A 16419-nucleotide genomic window follows, 5' to 3' on the forward strand; every position below is an offset into this window, starting at 1 on the left:
AGGTGCTTCTCCTGGTCTCCCATGCGGGTGCAGGGCCCAAGGACCTGGGCCATCCTCCACTGCACTCCTGGGCCACAGCAGAGAGCTGGCCTGGAAGAGGGGCAACCGGGACAGAATCCAGTGCCCCGACCAGGACTAGAACCCGGTGTGCCTGCGCGGCAGGTGGAGGATTAGCCTACTGAGCCAAGGCGTCAGCCCATAGTCAGTTTTAAAAAAAATATTTCTAGATACTTTGTGTGCCTACAAGACTTAGGCACTGGGGTAAACACCTTGAAAAGTTCCTTATGCTGGCTTAGTTACACAGAAACAAAATCTGCAAACAGATTACAAAGTGGGCACAGAGTGTAAAAGGGCACGAGGAATACAGCAAATACAGGTGCACCTGCCCTGTGGTTTATGCTGCACAGCCTCAGGGGTCACAGGTTTAACTCCGGCACAAAGAACACCATGTCCTCAGTCACCTGTCACCGCCCCACATGGAGTACAGTCCATGGGGGCCCAAGGCCGTCCTGCCAGAGCCTTGCAGAGCTGCCTGGGGACATGCTCAGGTGTCCTTCCCCAGGAAATCCCCGTGGGAGGGGACAAGGGGAGTCCCAGGTCTCGTTACCCCAGTCGCAAGAGCGGGAAGGCGGAGGCCCTGCGCCGAGGGGAGACACCAGCTGGCGGTGTTTAATGTTCCCTGGCTCTGAAGCCTCTGCGTCCACACAGCGGCGTGGGAAGCAAATGTTTCCTTTGGCGGCCAAGGCCCTGTGCGTTTAATGCATTCGCTGATGCTGTTTTAGCTGAAGCTGTTAACACTCACACCAGCAAGGGGAGGCCCCGGGCGGTGCTCCTCGCGCTGGCCTGCAGAGTGCTCAGCACAAAAGTGTTTTACTGCGAAGCTCTCAAAGGACACGCCAGCTCTTCTGGGGCAGACTTCAGCTTGATGCACCTGTCCGCCCCCGCAGGCGCCTCCAAGGCCAGGGAGCGCCACATGCTTGGCAGTGAGCGGGTTCCAAAGTCAGCCGGAGCTGCGTTTGCATCCCCGCCTCACCTCACCCCACACGGGCAGGTGATCCCACCTGCTGAGGCTGAGCCCTCGTTAGTGAACCAGGACAAGCCGAGGTCGTCTGTGCTGCAGGGGTTGTGTGGTGATGTGCTCAGTGTGTGCCGGTTACCGTTTTACAGCACTTGGCACCATGAGGGCAGCCAAAGGACACCGACAGCCGTGGCCACAAGCAGCCTCACCTCACTTCCTGCGAGCCCCAAAGAGCCCCCCTGCTAGGCCAGTGTCCGGACGGTGCAGACTGGCACACCTGTCTCTCAACACTGAGCCAAGGTCAGGGACAAAGTCCCCAGCAGGCCTCAAGGAGGTGCACCATGCAGGCAGTCCTGCGGGCCGCGGGCACACACACGGGGCCTCCCTTGTTCTGGTGCGTGGCTCGGCAGGTGCACCTCCCTTTTCTGAGCAAGGAACACTGTTTCCATCAAAGGTTATCAGACAGCAGGTGCCGAACTCAGGAAAGACAGCCCGGAGAAAGCTGCCTTCCAGTGCGACAGCTACAGACCATGGCTGGAAGATCCTGAAAGCAGCCCAGGCTGAGCTCTGGGGCTGGGCACGGCCAGGCAGGATGCTGCCTTGTGCGTTCGGGGCCTGTGACTGGCCCAGGGACTTGGAGAGAACAGGGCTCCACCCTCCGCATCTGGAACTAGTGAAGATGAAAACAGGGCTTAATGGCGAGGTCTGCTTTTTTTCTTTTTTAATGACTGCACTTAGCGTATGTGAAAAATGCCCATGGAGCACTTAGAGCAAGCCCAGTCCACCGCTGCCGAGATAATTCTTGCTCCCCAGAGATGCCGTGCTCTGCCCTGCACGGAGGCTGCGCTCTGACGGAGTACGAGGAAGGCTGGGCAGCTGCCATCGTCTGAGGAGTCCTCAGGAATCGCCGACCTCGGGGCCCGGTGGGGGTGGAGGCGGGGGTGGGGTGGGGTGCCAGCCTTGGAACGATCGGGAGACTGCAGAAGAAGGAAGACTCGGCAGCCTGGGAGCAGGGCTGGAACTCTTCCCAAGGGCGCAGGGAGAAATCAGGGAAACTGAGGCAGGAGAGGACCCAGAGCCTCGGGTGCCCATACCTCAGGAGCAAACCCTCAGGAGCAGGAGGCCCCGGGGCTGCAGAGCTCAGGGAGCCAGGCACGGCCTTGGCCTTGGGGAGCTCCTGGAGGTTTGCTCGCACCGAGGCCGGGCTGGTTCCGTCCGCTCAGAACGGCTGGGAAGAAGACAGGTGTTGGCTGCCGCGCAGGGGGAGGCCACAGACAGTTCAGCAACAGCGCTAACTCCACGGCGAGCTGTTCGACAAGCCCAACAGCACTGCCAGCTCTTGCCAGAAACTCCCTTCTCAGAAGCAGGACTGAAGGATTGAGCGATACAGGCACCCACGTGCAGTGACATGAGGACAGTGCCCGGCAGGAGGAAATTACCTCTGAAAGTGTGAGTTCTGTGTTGGGCTGATAGTCTGGGACTGCACTAACGTTGAACCTCCCACGAAGAACCCCGTGATTTCACACCTTGATTCCGGGGTTAGAAAAGGCAGTTCCTGATCCTGATTTCAGTACACCGTGACTACATGGCAATTTGTGCCAAGCTGGCTTAGCCTCTACCGGAACATTATGCTAAGAGCGTCAGGGGCTCCTGGCGGGGCTGCTGAGCGGGACGAAGACTTACTTGTTAAGGATCTTGGCTCTCTTGGCACTTGAAAAGTTCTCCAGCTGCAAGGATTCTTGCGTAAGGAAAGCAACAGCCAGGTGGAAGTAGTTGTTCCACAGCTGAAAAGCAGAAAGAAGAGACGCTAAGAGGCTGAATGGCTTAAGGCGGGGGTCAAAGACGCGCTGGGAGGTGGGCCAGTGGCTTAGCCCGCACGCCAGGAGTGTTTCTCAAACCACAAAGGTGCTTGCCCGCCACCGGGAGTCCAGGACTGAGCGTGTGCACACTCTGCAAGTCGCTGGGACAGCTGATCTGACCTGGCTCTGCGCCTCAGTTTCCACTTGGTTTCTGCCTTGCAGGGCCGCTGGGAGGAACCAGCAAGAAGTAAGTGCAGAGTCCTGACCATTGTTCAAACCCTGCCAGGAGCACCTGATCCTGATTAGCTATTGCTAGTGTCCTGCCACGGTGTTGCACCTGAGCGAGTGCAAACAAAGGCGCTCCACACGCTGATACAATCGGATGGTCCCTTATTGCCGGCGGTGGAGAGTGGGCTCATGCCCCAAAGAACTCTCGACCCTGGAGCCCAAAGCAACAGGGTTTATAAAGGCAAAAACCACAATATCGGGAGGGGAATTCATGGTTGCTAGGAACAGGGGGGAATACATGGTTACCAGGGTCAAGCTGACCTAAAACCTATGCGAAACTAGTATCAATTATAAGCTTGACAATACCAGTTACAATCTTAGCAATTCCAATTATAATCTTGACATTAATCCAGGTGTTGGTTTTAATCACATGTAGGACATAGACAAATCACATTTTTATCATTAACCCCGGTGCAGCCTATTTACTTCCAAGCTTGAGTGTAGGGGGTTTCTGTGCTCTGCCGAGTGTGATGTGGTGAACTGCTATTGTCCGACCGTTTTAGATCCTCGTTTCAGACCAGAGTCTCCCGGTGTGGGGGGGCACCTTCCCAGAATGGAGTCTCAAGTGCTCCAAAATGGAGTCCCTGCTGTCAGGGTGTCACTTCAGTGGAACCCCACACATAAATAAACATCTTCACAATTTATGATGTACTACACCAATGTTATATACACGAGACATTTAAGGAAAACAGCTGTAAAAATAATCCCACAGTTCGTATTTTGAGGGCTTACAGAGCATACGTGGCTTCAAAAACAATGCCCCTGCGAAGAAATGAGTGGGTGCTGGTCTGATCGTGTATACACCAGGGATAACACTGATTACAGCAAACGAGGTAGCGTTAGGAGTTAGAGAAAGTGAGGTGCGCACGGGACTGACTGTTGCTAATTGCCTGCGAAGGAAGCAGAGGTTTCGGAGAATTTAGAGGATTTAGGAAGAGTTGGTTGGGCTTCCAATTATCTCGCACTTCTCGGGAACTGGACGCTTTCCGTTGTAGTCCACCAGCTCACGTGTGGCTCAGGCGTGGCTCACGCACGGCCAAAGGCTAACCGAGGAGGCACAGCTGTGCCCACTCCCCAGGTAATATTCCGAGACTCGCCCAGTGCTGCAGGTAGCAGGCGAGGCAGAGTGAGGGTCTGAGCCAGTTCTGACCGCTCACTCCTTCACTGCCCACAAATGCACTGCTCTTTGGGCCTCTTTTCTGATAAAAGAGGCGGCTCTGGTCCAGAAACACAAGCTGTTCCCTTCCTTTTGTTTTTGAATCCAGGTCCTCTCACCTGCGGCCGCACTGGCCTAGCACTGGGCAGAGTCACTGGCCACTGCCGGCTGTACTCGGAGACCCGCTCAGGGGCCTGGCTGGAAGGGGACCCGCGTGGCACAGGCCACGCCACACTTGACAGGACACCTGCTGCCTCCAAACACAGCAATTGTGGGGAGCAATCCGGACTAGACTAAGTTACTCGAATTAAGACTTATTCTATGCATCTGCTCTCCCACAATATGGCGCTGGGAGAGAAGTAAACAGCTTCTGCACAGCTGCCTCCAGTTCAACTAATAAACTGTAGGACTTGCTCCTGATTGGAGGAGAGCAGCGTACTCGGCGTGTGGGCAGCCGAGTTAGGATTGGCGGAGGAGGACTATAAAGGAGGAGAGAGACGGCATGCACCAGGGAACATCTATGGGGAACATCTAAGGGAACCCGTGCAGCCCCCGAGAAAGCCGGCCGGCGGTGTGCCGCTCCCCTGCGGAAGTGGGGAATGTGGCCAGGGGGAACTGCCCTTCCACGGAGGTGGAAGGGATAGTAGCCAACCTGGGAAGAACCAGCAGCAAACCCGGGGAGGGCCGAGCAGACGAGAGAACAGCGCAGGGTCCTGTGTTGCTCCTCCACGAAGAGGGGGAGCGACATAATGGTGCCGTGACTCGGATATGAAGCCTAGGCAGGGTTCAGTGTTGCTCCTCCACGAAGAGGGGGAGCGACAAGCAATGGTGACAAACGCCAGCGCCCCTGCTACAGCGTCGGCTTCACTAACTCCTTAGTTCTTTTCACTTCTAGGACCACGCTGAGCCAGGAGCAGGTGTGGTGTGGCCGACGACTCCAGCGCACACGTCCTCCCACCCGCCCCGGGGCAGAGCTCTGGGGTGGACTTAAAGAGACTTTACTCTCAGGGCGCTTGAAAGCTGGGGAAACCGCATTTACGAAACAACAACAAAGAGTAGCGATAACCACTGTTCCCGGATAAAGGACACTTCCCTCGCTGTAGCCAGGATGGAAAATACACAAGAATCCAACCTGCAAGCCACAGGCAAGGCTGCTATGCGTAGAACCAGAGAAGGGCACGAAAAGAAGACTGGAACATTCCAGAATGGATGGGGAAAGCCTGCAAAACGCCCCCTCAAATGCTACGCAACTCCCCAACGTGGTTGATAAATTCAATGAACTTCCAATTAAAGTTCGAGCAGCATGGCGTGAAGAAGAAACTCGGCTGATTTCAAGCCTCCTACAGAAGCGGAAACGCAGAAAAGTAGGCAGGATAATTTTGCAACAGAAAACTAATGGGGAGTACTGACTCCACCAGCTGGCCATAAGGTGTAGCAATTAAGCCACTCTGGGCAGACACAGAACTGGAATACACACACATTTGCAATTATGTTAACACTGGCCTTTCAAATAACTGGTGAAAAATACAAGCTATTCCTGAAATGATGTGGGAAGAAGTGAAGTTACATCCTTATCCCTAACACTAACTATAGAAACCCCAGATGGGTTTAACACCATAAAGGTATTAGTCGAGCCTAATTATATAAAAAACAGTTAAATTTATAGTACAGAGGCAAGGAAGGATTTGCCAAAAATAAATAAATAAGTAAATAAAACCAGAGAACCATACAGGAAATGACAAATTTGACTGCAGAAAATCTAATATTTCTATTGGGTCATGTCAAGTTTTCTAACTTACAAAAAAGAAAGACAAATTGCCCCATAGAGAAGCGAGCAGAGGGAGTGATCCACGAGTTCATGCAGAAATCCACAAAGCTGCTCCACATTCCCAGCCTAACGCATCATCGGAAAAAAGCCAGTAGAAGCAACATCGCCAAGTTTGGAGAAAACATACTGGATTCGATCCTAGAGAGCGGCTGTTCTTGAAGAAGGCTGGTGGCCTTGCAAAACACGAAGGCTTTCAAGAGGGCGACTGATCGCTGTCCAGCAGCCTCCGAATTTCAAGCCACACTGCTATCTGACAGCTCAGGCAGCCATGGGGGCGCCAGGTTGCACGTGTCTCAGACAGTCCTGGCCAGCACAGCCTGTGAGAGTGAGAAACCAGGAACTGCCCGGGCCCTCAGTACAGGGATGGCTGAGTAAATGTTGGTGTGTTTGTACCGAGGAATATGCCAGAAACGTACGTCACACAGTGTGAACCACCCGATGTTAACAGCCCTGGCAAAGGTGCAGTGGCCTACACAAACGCTGAAGGTGTTGGCAGGGGCTCAGAGCAATTGGTTCAGCGTTACTCTGGCCGGTGGGCCGCAGCACAGGCCAAGTGTGGGAGGGGTATTTCACATTTTGCTCTATAAACTGATGTACACTGCATGCATATCGTGTTTATGACATTTGAAAATATGCAGGAAGCAGATAAATGACACAAATTTAAAATTATGAAAAGCAATATTTCTAGATATATAGTGCCTGATATATTGTCATGTCATTATATTCTATAATGCTAATAAAGCAGAAATTCACACTTATGAATCCACAAAAGAAATAAGGGCATGGGTGCCTTAACGTGATCTACTGCACTAAGTGTCACGTTGGTTCCAGGCTTTTTGCAGGTAATGCAAATGAGAAGAGATGGCTGTTTATTTTTGTTATCTCTGATACAGTTTTGGGCTGACTCACCCACCAAGTATACATAAATTCTTCAGGTTCCCTCTCAGGGAACAATTTGGCCCTGGAAACAGACATCGTATTTGCCTTGGTGAGCTTCTTTGTATCTCTAAACCTTCATCAAATAATCAAAGTAACAGTGATGACAAATAAACCATCACCAGTAGAAACACAGCCAGAGTGCAAGGGGCGTAGGGGGCCCCCAGGCCTACAAATCTCACAGGTGCACAACAAGCAATCAGGCCTCACGACCCGTGTGTGTGCAGGTGTGCGCTTACGTGTGCACTCGTGCACACACACACACACCACGTGCTTTGAGGAGGCATTCCTGAAACTCACATGCCAGCAACAACACCCCTGGCGTCTCGGGGTCACGAGGTCGGGTCTTTGGCCTGTGGGTAGCCCGAGGCTGGGAGAGAATATCCCCTGGGAAGGAAGCTGAGCCCCCTGGTGCCAACCTGCTTGTCCCCAGATCCCCTCCTGGCAACCCTGGCAGCCACACCCACCGAGGTTCACACCTTCCTGCTCTGGCTTCCCTCCTTGTCACTCGGATTCAACAGTTTCTCTCTGAACAACTCCATCTCCTTCCTTGCTAAATTGAGCAAATGCCCTGAAGGCATAATTTTGGCTCCTGGTTCCAGGAGTGCACATTGTAAATTCCACTTCCACACCGCAGAGGGGAGGCCAATTAAGTCGGAGGATTAGGAATGTGAGAGATCGACATAGACCGGCAATTTGTTTTAACACGATTTATCCACAAAGGTCGTGTCTACCTCTTCTCTTACCTGTAGCTCAAAGTTGGCTTGATCCAGAAATTTTTTGTTCAGCATATCTGCATACTGATTAATTGCACGCAGGAAGACCCTAGAAGATCAAGAGAAAATTACATAATTACACACTTCAGCTCTGGCACCTGTACCAGGTTGGCATTTCAATTAGATACCCTCCCAGACCGTCTGGAATGTGAGTTCAAGTTCTGAGGTTCTGCCAAGGAAAAGCGCACAGAATTATATGCAGATGTTCTCTGAATTAATCAAGAAAATCAGCAGACGCGGAATGAGAGAAATAGACCAAAATAGCAGCTTCGGAAAGTAACATTTGAAAAGTATCACTAAAAAAATCTAATTAAAAAAATAGAAAATCTGCAAATGAAATCCTTCTCTCAAGTTGTGATGTCTTAATGGTCTATTATTAAAATGATCTTTGCTTCGGCAGCTTTCTAAGTCCTGCATTTAAAAGTGCTCTAACGAGCTATCAGGCTTGGAATAGTGGATGCTAGGAAGTGCAGCGAACTCCAGTCTCATCTGGCCCAGCCAGCGCCTGCTAATTTTGATCCCTGTTTGCAAAGAGAATTAAAAAGTTTTAGTAGATGCAAAAGTGATGGGACCAGAAACTTAGCAGGAATTTTAACCCTGAGACGTGCTGTGACTGTGCAGTTCTCAGCACACTCTTCCACGCCGTGGCTCTTACTATTCTACGCTGAGATGAGCAACCTCAGCTGCCACTAAGAGCCGGGCGTACTGCCCTTCACAAGCCTGTTCATTCAGTGGATTCGTTTCACTGCCCCCGAAAGTGTGTACAGAAAGAAAGCCGGGTCCAGCGCCTCCTTTTTTAAATGGCCCTTCCCCCTGTGCACACAGGCAAGGATGCAAGAGGCATTAGCGTTAGGTCACAGATAATAAACTTAATTACACTTCCTCTATTTAGACTGTAGGCAGCGGTAGGGAAATCTGGGTTACTCACTGGCAGCCGCTGCTCCCTGTCATCACTACCGCCCCAGCCAAACAGCCAGGAGAAGCCCGGAGCCCTGGCCGCCCCAGAGCCGCCACAGGCCAGGGAGCCTGGAGTGGCGAGCAAGGGAATCTCCACCCGGGCCTCAGGGAGGGTGTTACAGGCACCTGCTGCTCTCCCCAGCCCCCACCAGTCACTGCATCCTGAGGACAGCCCCAAGGAAGGGCCTTCAGGCATGACACCGCCAGCGCCAGCGATACCACCAGCAGGACCTAGACCTAGGACCCACCCAGGGGCCCCACGCGGCCTGGGGTGGCTGGCGCTGCTGCCCTAGCCACTGAAGAAAATAGCAGACACAGCTGGAGGAGCTCTTCCCTGGGGACGCTGATGCGCGAGGGATAAGCAGGCAGCAAGTCAGTTAGGTCCTGAGCTGGAGGGCATAAGCCCCCAAGCAATTCCATCCTCTTGCTTGTCCTTCCAAACGCCCCCTTTCCCGATGCACCTGCTTCATCAGGGACCTAAAGGAGAGACGCCAGAAAAGGTGCCTCTTGAGCTCCACCTGGAACTTGTGGACGTGCCAGGTGGCTTCACGCGTGGAGAGACACCACCCCGACTCACAAACAAACCCAACAACTAGGGGAGCCCACTCTCTCCTCCGTGGACCAAGGCTGCAGGCACTGCGTACGTGACCCCCCTCCCTTTCCCCACCCCACCTCCTCTCCAGCGATCTTCTGTCCCACCGCCCACCCATGACGGGTAATTCTCTGTGCAGGACAACCATGTTCAGGTTTGTGTGTGTGGTCACTCTGCCACCTTTTGAATGAAGCTTATCACTCTGTGCATCTTAGACGTCTGTACTCAGAATGCTTGTCTACTGCAAGGCAAGAGCCTGAAATAAAACTCACTACACCCCATGCCCAATCACGACCAGAGATTGATGGAAGGACGTGGAGATGGCTGCCTCGTCCATCAGCAGGAACCACAGCCCGGCAGCAGCACCCCCAGTCCTAGGGTCGCCAGGTTTCACAAGTACAGGCATTCATTGCTCAGTTTTATAACTGATGGGAAGAAAATGATGAAAACAGAACATTTAGGGAATCCTGAGGAATCAGTGCAGGATCCAGGGCAAAAATTACAAATTCAGGACATGGTGTGTGCATCTCGGACGCCTGGCTACTGTCCACTCAGCCCTCCCATCCCGGGCCAGGGTCTGCTGCACCAGGCCCAAGCCTCAGAAGCCCACGGTGTGAGGCTAAGGGGCAGGGGGCCTGCCCTGCCCACCTGACGCTTGACAGGGGGGTTCATATCCCCTCTGGGGTACACAGGGCGTTAACCTCAGGAGTCACAGGGCACCCCCAGCATCTGTGGACACCAACGCCCTGTCCTTATTGAGGGGGTGCAAACGAGGCACAGGAACTGATCTGGGGCCATTGTGTCTCCTTCATGCTTTCCTCAGCGTTAGGCCTCGGCTGCTCCCCAGGGCAACCACGGGCGCATCCGAGCTTTGAGAAGACACTGTCTCCAGTGCTCTGTGCCAACAATGACAAGTTACTAGAACATGCATTATTATTACAGGGTAATTATTTTGCCTCCAGATAGTACCCAAACAGTAGCAATATGCTTCTTCTAATTAAGCTCTGGAATGATTTCAGGGAGTTAAATAAAGAGATTTCTCAAAATGTCTTTTTTTGAAACATGTCATGCTGAAATAATATGAAGGCGAAACAAAAACTTTTTAATGAACTGACAACTGAGACAGAGCAGTGCTGAGAGGTAGACTCTATAATTTAGATCCCTATAAAATTTTTAAAAAGCCAGAACAAAAAAACAAATAACATGGAATGTGGGTTGTATGAGAACAACTAAAGAAAAGATCAAATAAAAACCATAATCAATGCAGTAAACAAAGAGGAGACGGGGCTCAGGCTCAGTGCATCAAGGGCCGCATCCCTTCCAGCCAGGGCACGCACGTACTCCACCCACCTGCACGCTAGGTGGGATGAAAGACTGGGTAACACCCCTGAGTCCACTCAAAGATAAATCAGTCATCCAACCAGGCAAGAGACAGAGGAGAGACCAGCTCCTAGGTAAGATGACCTATCACCCACTGAAACTCCCAAGTTGTTTCTAATAAATGCCAAACTAGGGAAAATCCACAAGAAAATCATATTAGAAGCTTCTGCATACAACCTGTTTTGCATCAGAGAGGACTATGAAAAGGAGCAGAGCTGGACTAAGTGTTGGGGGTGGGGGAGGAATACCCTACTAGACCCAACTGCGGGCTCCGGCTGGCTCCACACCACTTGGGGCCGTGGTTCTTCTTCTGGGACCGGCAATTTGAGGGGAGGGGAGGTGGGATGGGCTTGTATCCCTGATCACCACCTGTGTTGGACAGCGCTGGAGTCAGACTCAGGGTCGGGAGATTCCCCCACCCTTGCTTGCCCATGCAGCAACTGGGCCATGGGAAAACTCAGCCAGCAACTGTGCAGGATGAGTGAACAGTGGATGGGTGCGTGGGTGGCCAGAGGATGAGCCCCAGGAAGTCGGGCTCTGACTCAAGTTAGAGGCCCTGGGAAGGCTGGAATGTCCGGCAGCCTTCTGATGTCCCTGGGAGTACTTGACTTCAGCCCAGCTTCTCTTTGGTGGGGTTGTCCCAGTTGTGCACTAGGCAGATGGTGAGTGAGGCTGGGCACTGTTCCTTTGCTTTCCCACCTTAGCTCATTCATTCATTCTCCTCCTGACCTCTGGAGCCACTTCCCCGGGGGCAGAAGCCTTGACTTGCATTTACACATCGGGACCCTCCAATGCAACTGAAAGGCCCCGTCCACCAGGGTATATGTCCTGAAATCTAAGGAGCCATTGGCTAGCCAGCGCCGCGGCTCACTAGGCTAATCCTCCACCTGCGGCGCCGGCACACGGGGTTCTAGTGCCGGTTGGGGCAACAGATTCTGTCCCGGTTGCCCCTCTTCCAGGCCAGCTCTCTGCTGTGGCCAGGGAGTGCAGTGGAGGATGGCCCAAGTGCTTGGGCCCTGCACCCCATGGGAGACCAGGAGAAGCACCTGGCTCCTGCTTTGGATCAGCGCGGTGCGCCGGCCGCGGCGGCCATTGGAGGGTGAACCAACGGCAAAAGGAAGACCTTTCTCTCTGTCTCTCTCTCTCACTGTCCACTCTGCCTGGAAAAAAAAAAAAAAAAAAAAAAAGGAGCCATTGGCTGATGACTAACAGGTCTCTGGAAGCCAAGTTCATGTATCTAGGCCCTCCCGACACTCGAAACAAACAAATTACACACATGCTGAGCTTGCACCAGTGGAGAGGGGAAACCCACGGTGCCACACCTTGGTGGGTAAGCAGCAGGGCGCAGGGCGCAGAGGCCACACAGAGTGTGAAGAACGAGAGGAGAATGCGTGCAGGCAGCAGGCAAAGAGGCAAGGTGTGAGGGAGGGGCTCAGGGCTTCTACTCCCCCAGGGGAGTCAGGGGCGCAGCAAGGGGCAGGGCCGAGCTTCTGGTCTAGGAGGAGGGAGTCATTTCCTAGAAACCAAAGCTAACGGTATGGGGATTCAATACGTTCACGGGTGCCGTTCCAAATGGCCAAAATGATTCAGAAAACAAGTTATGTCCTTATTTAATAGAGTTTTTTCTACCAAGTTTAATCTAGGGAAGGATGTGTTTATAATCTACAATTTTAGAAGAGAAAACTAAACCAAAAAAATAATGCAGAGAGAATCACCTGCAAATTATGTCACCGTAAGAAGATTCTAAAGAGTCTGGATACTTGCAAGTTTTCTTTTTAGTGGCCAGATAGGAAGAAGTGAGTTTCTTTTTTCCTGGTCACCCAATTCCCATCTCCAGGAGGTCGGAGGCCTAAGTCTGGTCACACCTCTTAACAGCCTCTTTTAAAAGGTGGACCCGAGGAGGAATCTCCAAGCCCATGCAGCTAAACAAGCAAACCCGGAAGCTCTCCTGACTTCTTTCTCTTCTGCCCTGGACGCTCGCGCTCCCACTAGAAACAAAGTGCTGCTAAGTTGTGACGGTGTCACACGAACTTGACTGTCAACACGCACACACACACACACTTTTGTCCAGGTAAACTCCATCCGATCCCACCTGTCAACGTCCACGTGAACACTGATGTACGTGACCTTCAGAGAGTTGCTCCACACCACAAAGAACTGACCAGGGCACGAGGCAGCGAATATGGGAGTTTGCTTGAGTGGATCCTTCCACAATGTACATGAAGACCGTCACTGCACGGGGCCCCCCCCTGGACACAGGCACTCATTACCGGTCACTTCACGACAACTTTCCAAAAAAGAAATGTTAGAATGAGCAAGGAAGTCTGCTCAGGTTTATGGGATTCTCCTACTCTCCGCCGACAGCAAATCTGCAAAATCGTGGCGCCTCCACGCTCCCGGCGAGTCAACACTTTGTTTTTGGCTTTGAGATTAACGGGAAGAAAGAGGTCTCACCGCATGACGCAAAGCCATCAAACACACGACGCTTCACAGAACGCAAAGTCGCGTTGGGTCAAAGAATTCTATGCTCCCGCAAGTCTGGGGGACAGGCCAGTGAGCTCTGCCTGCAGGAGACACCTGCCAACTTCCAAGCCTCTTAACAGCGTGAAGTTCCTGGGGTGCCCCCCCCCCGGCCCGGCCCTGCTGCTGGGCCCGGTCCCCACTCTGTCCTCGCACGGAAAGCGGCTGCACACGCAGCGTGGGCTCCCAAGGGAGACCATCCTGAAGCTTGCCCACGGGACGCTACAGACAGCAATGGAGGGAACAGTCGTCGGTAATTAGGAGTTAATCAGGGAGAGGGGGACTTCGGGGAAGTCACCAGAAACCAGTTAACTGTTACCAGCTCCCAGCACAATCACTGGCACTCAACTGACCTCATTACGACGGGAGCCAGCGTTCGCCGCCAAAACCTCAGGTTGGGGGCGCTCCTCGCTACCGAGGGGAAAGTGCGGAGACACCGAACGTCTGTGCGGTAGGAAGCCCATTTCTCAAACCGTGGAGCTGTGCTCTGACCTGAGTTACGTAACTAGACGTACGGGTCCATGTGGCATCAGAACAGGACGCCAGGGGCGGGGGGGGGGGGGTGGTATGCACCCTCTAACAAAATGTGTTGCCCAAAATGAGCAGAAAGAAGGAAACAAATTAAAAGTGACAGAGTCTGTCCCTGAAGAACATGAATCAAGGCACAGTGGACGGGAATTTGGCTTAGAACCTCCCCGGAACTTGGGAATTCTGGAGAGAAGAGGGACCCAGGTGAAGTGATAGAAGGGGCGGCGATGAGAGGGGAAGGAGGGGTGAGGTGAGGCAGGGGGGGGCGGCCACGCCCATCACTGGGCACAGGCACAGATTTGCTTGCAGGGGTGTAAACCTGTGTGCCACCGTCTGCCCCTGGGGTATTTTCCAAGTTCCCGTCACGTGGGGATGGGGGCGGGATGGAGCACGGAGCTAGCGACTCCCGTGTGTGCAGCCAAAGAGTTTGGAAACACGGACGAGGGTGGTCCAGCACCATGGGAGCAATGAATGCCACTGAATGCAAACCTACAAACGGGGAAAGCGGCAAGGTGTACAGGGTCTCTGTTCTACCACAATAAAGGAGAAAACCATAACAAAGAAAGGAAACGGGACATTTCCTGGAAACTGCAGCAACGGGAGTCATGATTTTTCTGTGTCCCTAGGATCGGTGTGACTCAGTTCCACGATGAAAAAACAAACAAAACCTCATGACCGAGAATCTCTGACCTTGACTGCCCAAAGACCCAGGCTGCTCAGACCTGCTCCCCCAGGACGTGGGGCAGTAAGAAATACGCGCAGTGGCCAGGGCTGTGGCGCAGTGGGTTGAGCCACCACTTGAAAGTGGCATCCCACAACACAGCACCGACTTGGGTCCTGGCTGCTCCACTTCTGATCCAGCTCCCTGCTAATGCACCTGGGCAAGCGTGGGAGGCCTGGACAGAGCTCCGGGCTGCTGGTTGTGGCTTGGCCCAGCACAGCCAACTGCAGCCATTTGAGGAGTGAACCAGCTGATGGAAGCTCTGCCTCTCTGTATCTCTTTTTCTGTTGTCATTCTGTCTTTGAAATACATGAAAAACACTTTTAAAAAAGAAATATACATAAACAAAGAGATAAACAGCCTCATACAGGTAGAACCCCTCTTTTCTGAAATGCTCAGAGAAGTGTTTCGGATTCTGGAAAATCTGCATATATAAAATGAGGTGTCTTGGGGATGGGACCCAAGTCCAAACACAAAATTCATTTGTGCTTCCTATGCACCTTACACACACAGCCTGAAGGCAATGTCATGCAATGCTTTTCATCCTATTGTGCATGAAACAGTTCCACGATGTGCAGTTCCCCACTTGTGGAGTCAGCGGGCGACTCAGGGGTCGGATTCTGCCGCGTATCTGGGTTAGGGATGCTCCCTCGTAACGACAACAACCACACCCAGAGCCCCGCTGCTCTGCGTTCGCTGCTTCTCGCTTAATGTCACAGGCTGCAGAGGCCAGTCGCACTGCCAGGAGTTCACCGAGGGCCCATTGGTGCTGCGGCTGAATTCCCACAGCATCTAGAGTGAGATAACTTACGGAGCCCAGAACCTCGAGCAAACGACACGGTTCCAGGCAGACATTCGGAAAAGGAACCTGGAGAATGAGGGAGAAGGCTTCCATCAAGCGACTTCCCGCTCAGGGAATGCCAGCGGTGCGGAGAACTTAACCTACTTGTTCACGGGCACCCGAGTCATTCAGCGAATTAGTGTGTCTTGCTGGAGGCTCACCTGCCAACAGGTAACACCTGAGACAGGTGCTATGCCCGTCCAGGCACCCAGGGGCCTGAGAGAGCTGAGGGCAGCTCTCTGGCAGTGGGTGGCATTTTCCACGTTTCTCCATTGTGTCTTGTGTCGGGCATGGCTGCTCATGGGTCACTTAGTTTCATTCCCAGCAAGCCTGGGGACTCTCTCTCTACGGGGTGCATCCCTTGAGGAGGAACTGGGGGAGACACACGAAGAGGCGGAGAAGTGGGAAGCACATGACAGTGGTCCCTTCAAGTGCCTGGAACAGGATCTGCCCCACGCAGGCTGAGCAGTCTGATCAAGTTCATTAACAGCTGTGAGCTCCAGCTCGGAGGAGCCAGGAGGAGCCACTGCCGGGAGGGCGAAAAAGACACAAATGGTGAAGGCTCTGTGGTCCTGTTTGCAGCTGTTAACAAAGAGGTCTCTGAAGATCTCAGCGTGGAGAAGTTCCGGAGATCATGACGTCCACCAAAGATCCACCGCTGTCAAGGTCGTGGGAAGAAAGCAAGTGGTGGGCTGGCAGCTGACAGCTCTTTGATTTTTCTGGTGGCTCGGGGTTATTGTCATTCAAATGTCAAGTGTATGGGCCTTTTCCAATCATCTCTGACCATGCAAAGCAGATAAGAAAGTTGCAAAGATTTTCAGAGTGGGGCCAACTTCCACGGGAGGGAACGGTGGCCTGGAGAAGTCTGCTCACATTCGGGGAAACCGGCCCAGGGCGTCAGCTCGCCCCTGCTGCTCTGGGGAGAGCTCCATCTTGGTAGCTTTTCTGTTGGTGCTCAACAAATTACCACAAACTCAGGGGCTTAAAAAATCACCCATTATCTCACAGCTCCACGGGTCAGAAGTCCAGGCAGGCTCGGCGGGGTCTCAGAAGACTCTAATCTTCCAAGCACATCAGGG

The 16419-nt window shown here is 52.9% G+C and overlaps 1 protein-coding gene across 2 annotated transcripts in view; it reads right to left on the minus strand.

The window, feature by feature from the left end:
- Positions 1–16419, minus strand: part of DOCK1 (dedicator of cytokinesis 1) — a 494355-nt gene that overhangs the window by 91319 nt on the left and 386617 nt on the right. For both annotated transcript variants that reach the window (XM_051833503.2, XM_008274844.4), the window contains exons 30-31: positions 7772–7850; positions 2702–2802 (exon numbers count right to left, since the gene is read on the minus strand). In XM_051833503.2, the coding sequence (XP_051689463.2) occupies positions 2702–2802; positions 7772–7850 (180 nt within the window). The remainder of the gene's footprint in view (positions 1–2701; positions 2803–7771; positions 7851–16419) is intronic.

Source organism: Oryctolagus cuniculus, chromosome 15 (genome assembly GCF_964237555.1).
Source record: "Oryctolagus cuniculus chromosome 15, mOryCun1.1, whole genome shotgun sequence".
In the NCBI taxonomy this organism is placed as follows: Eukaryota; Metazoa; Chordata; class Mammalia; order Lagomorpha; family Leporidae; genus Oryctolagus; species Oryctolagus cuniculus.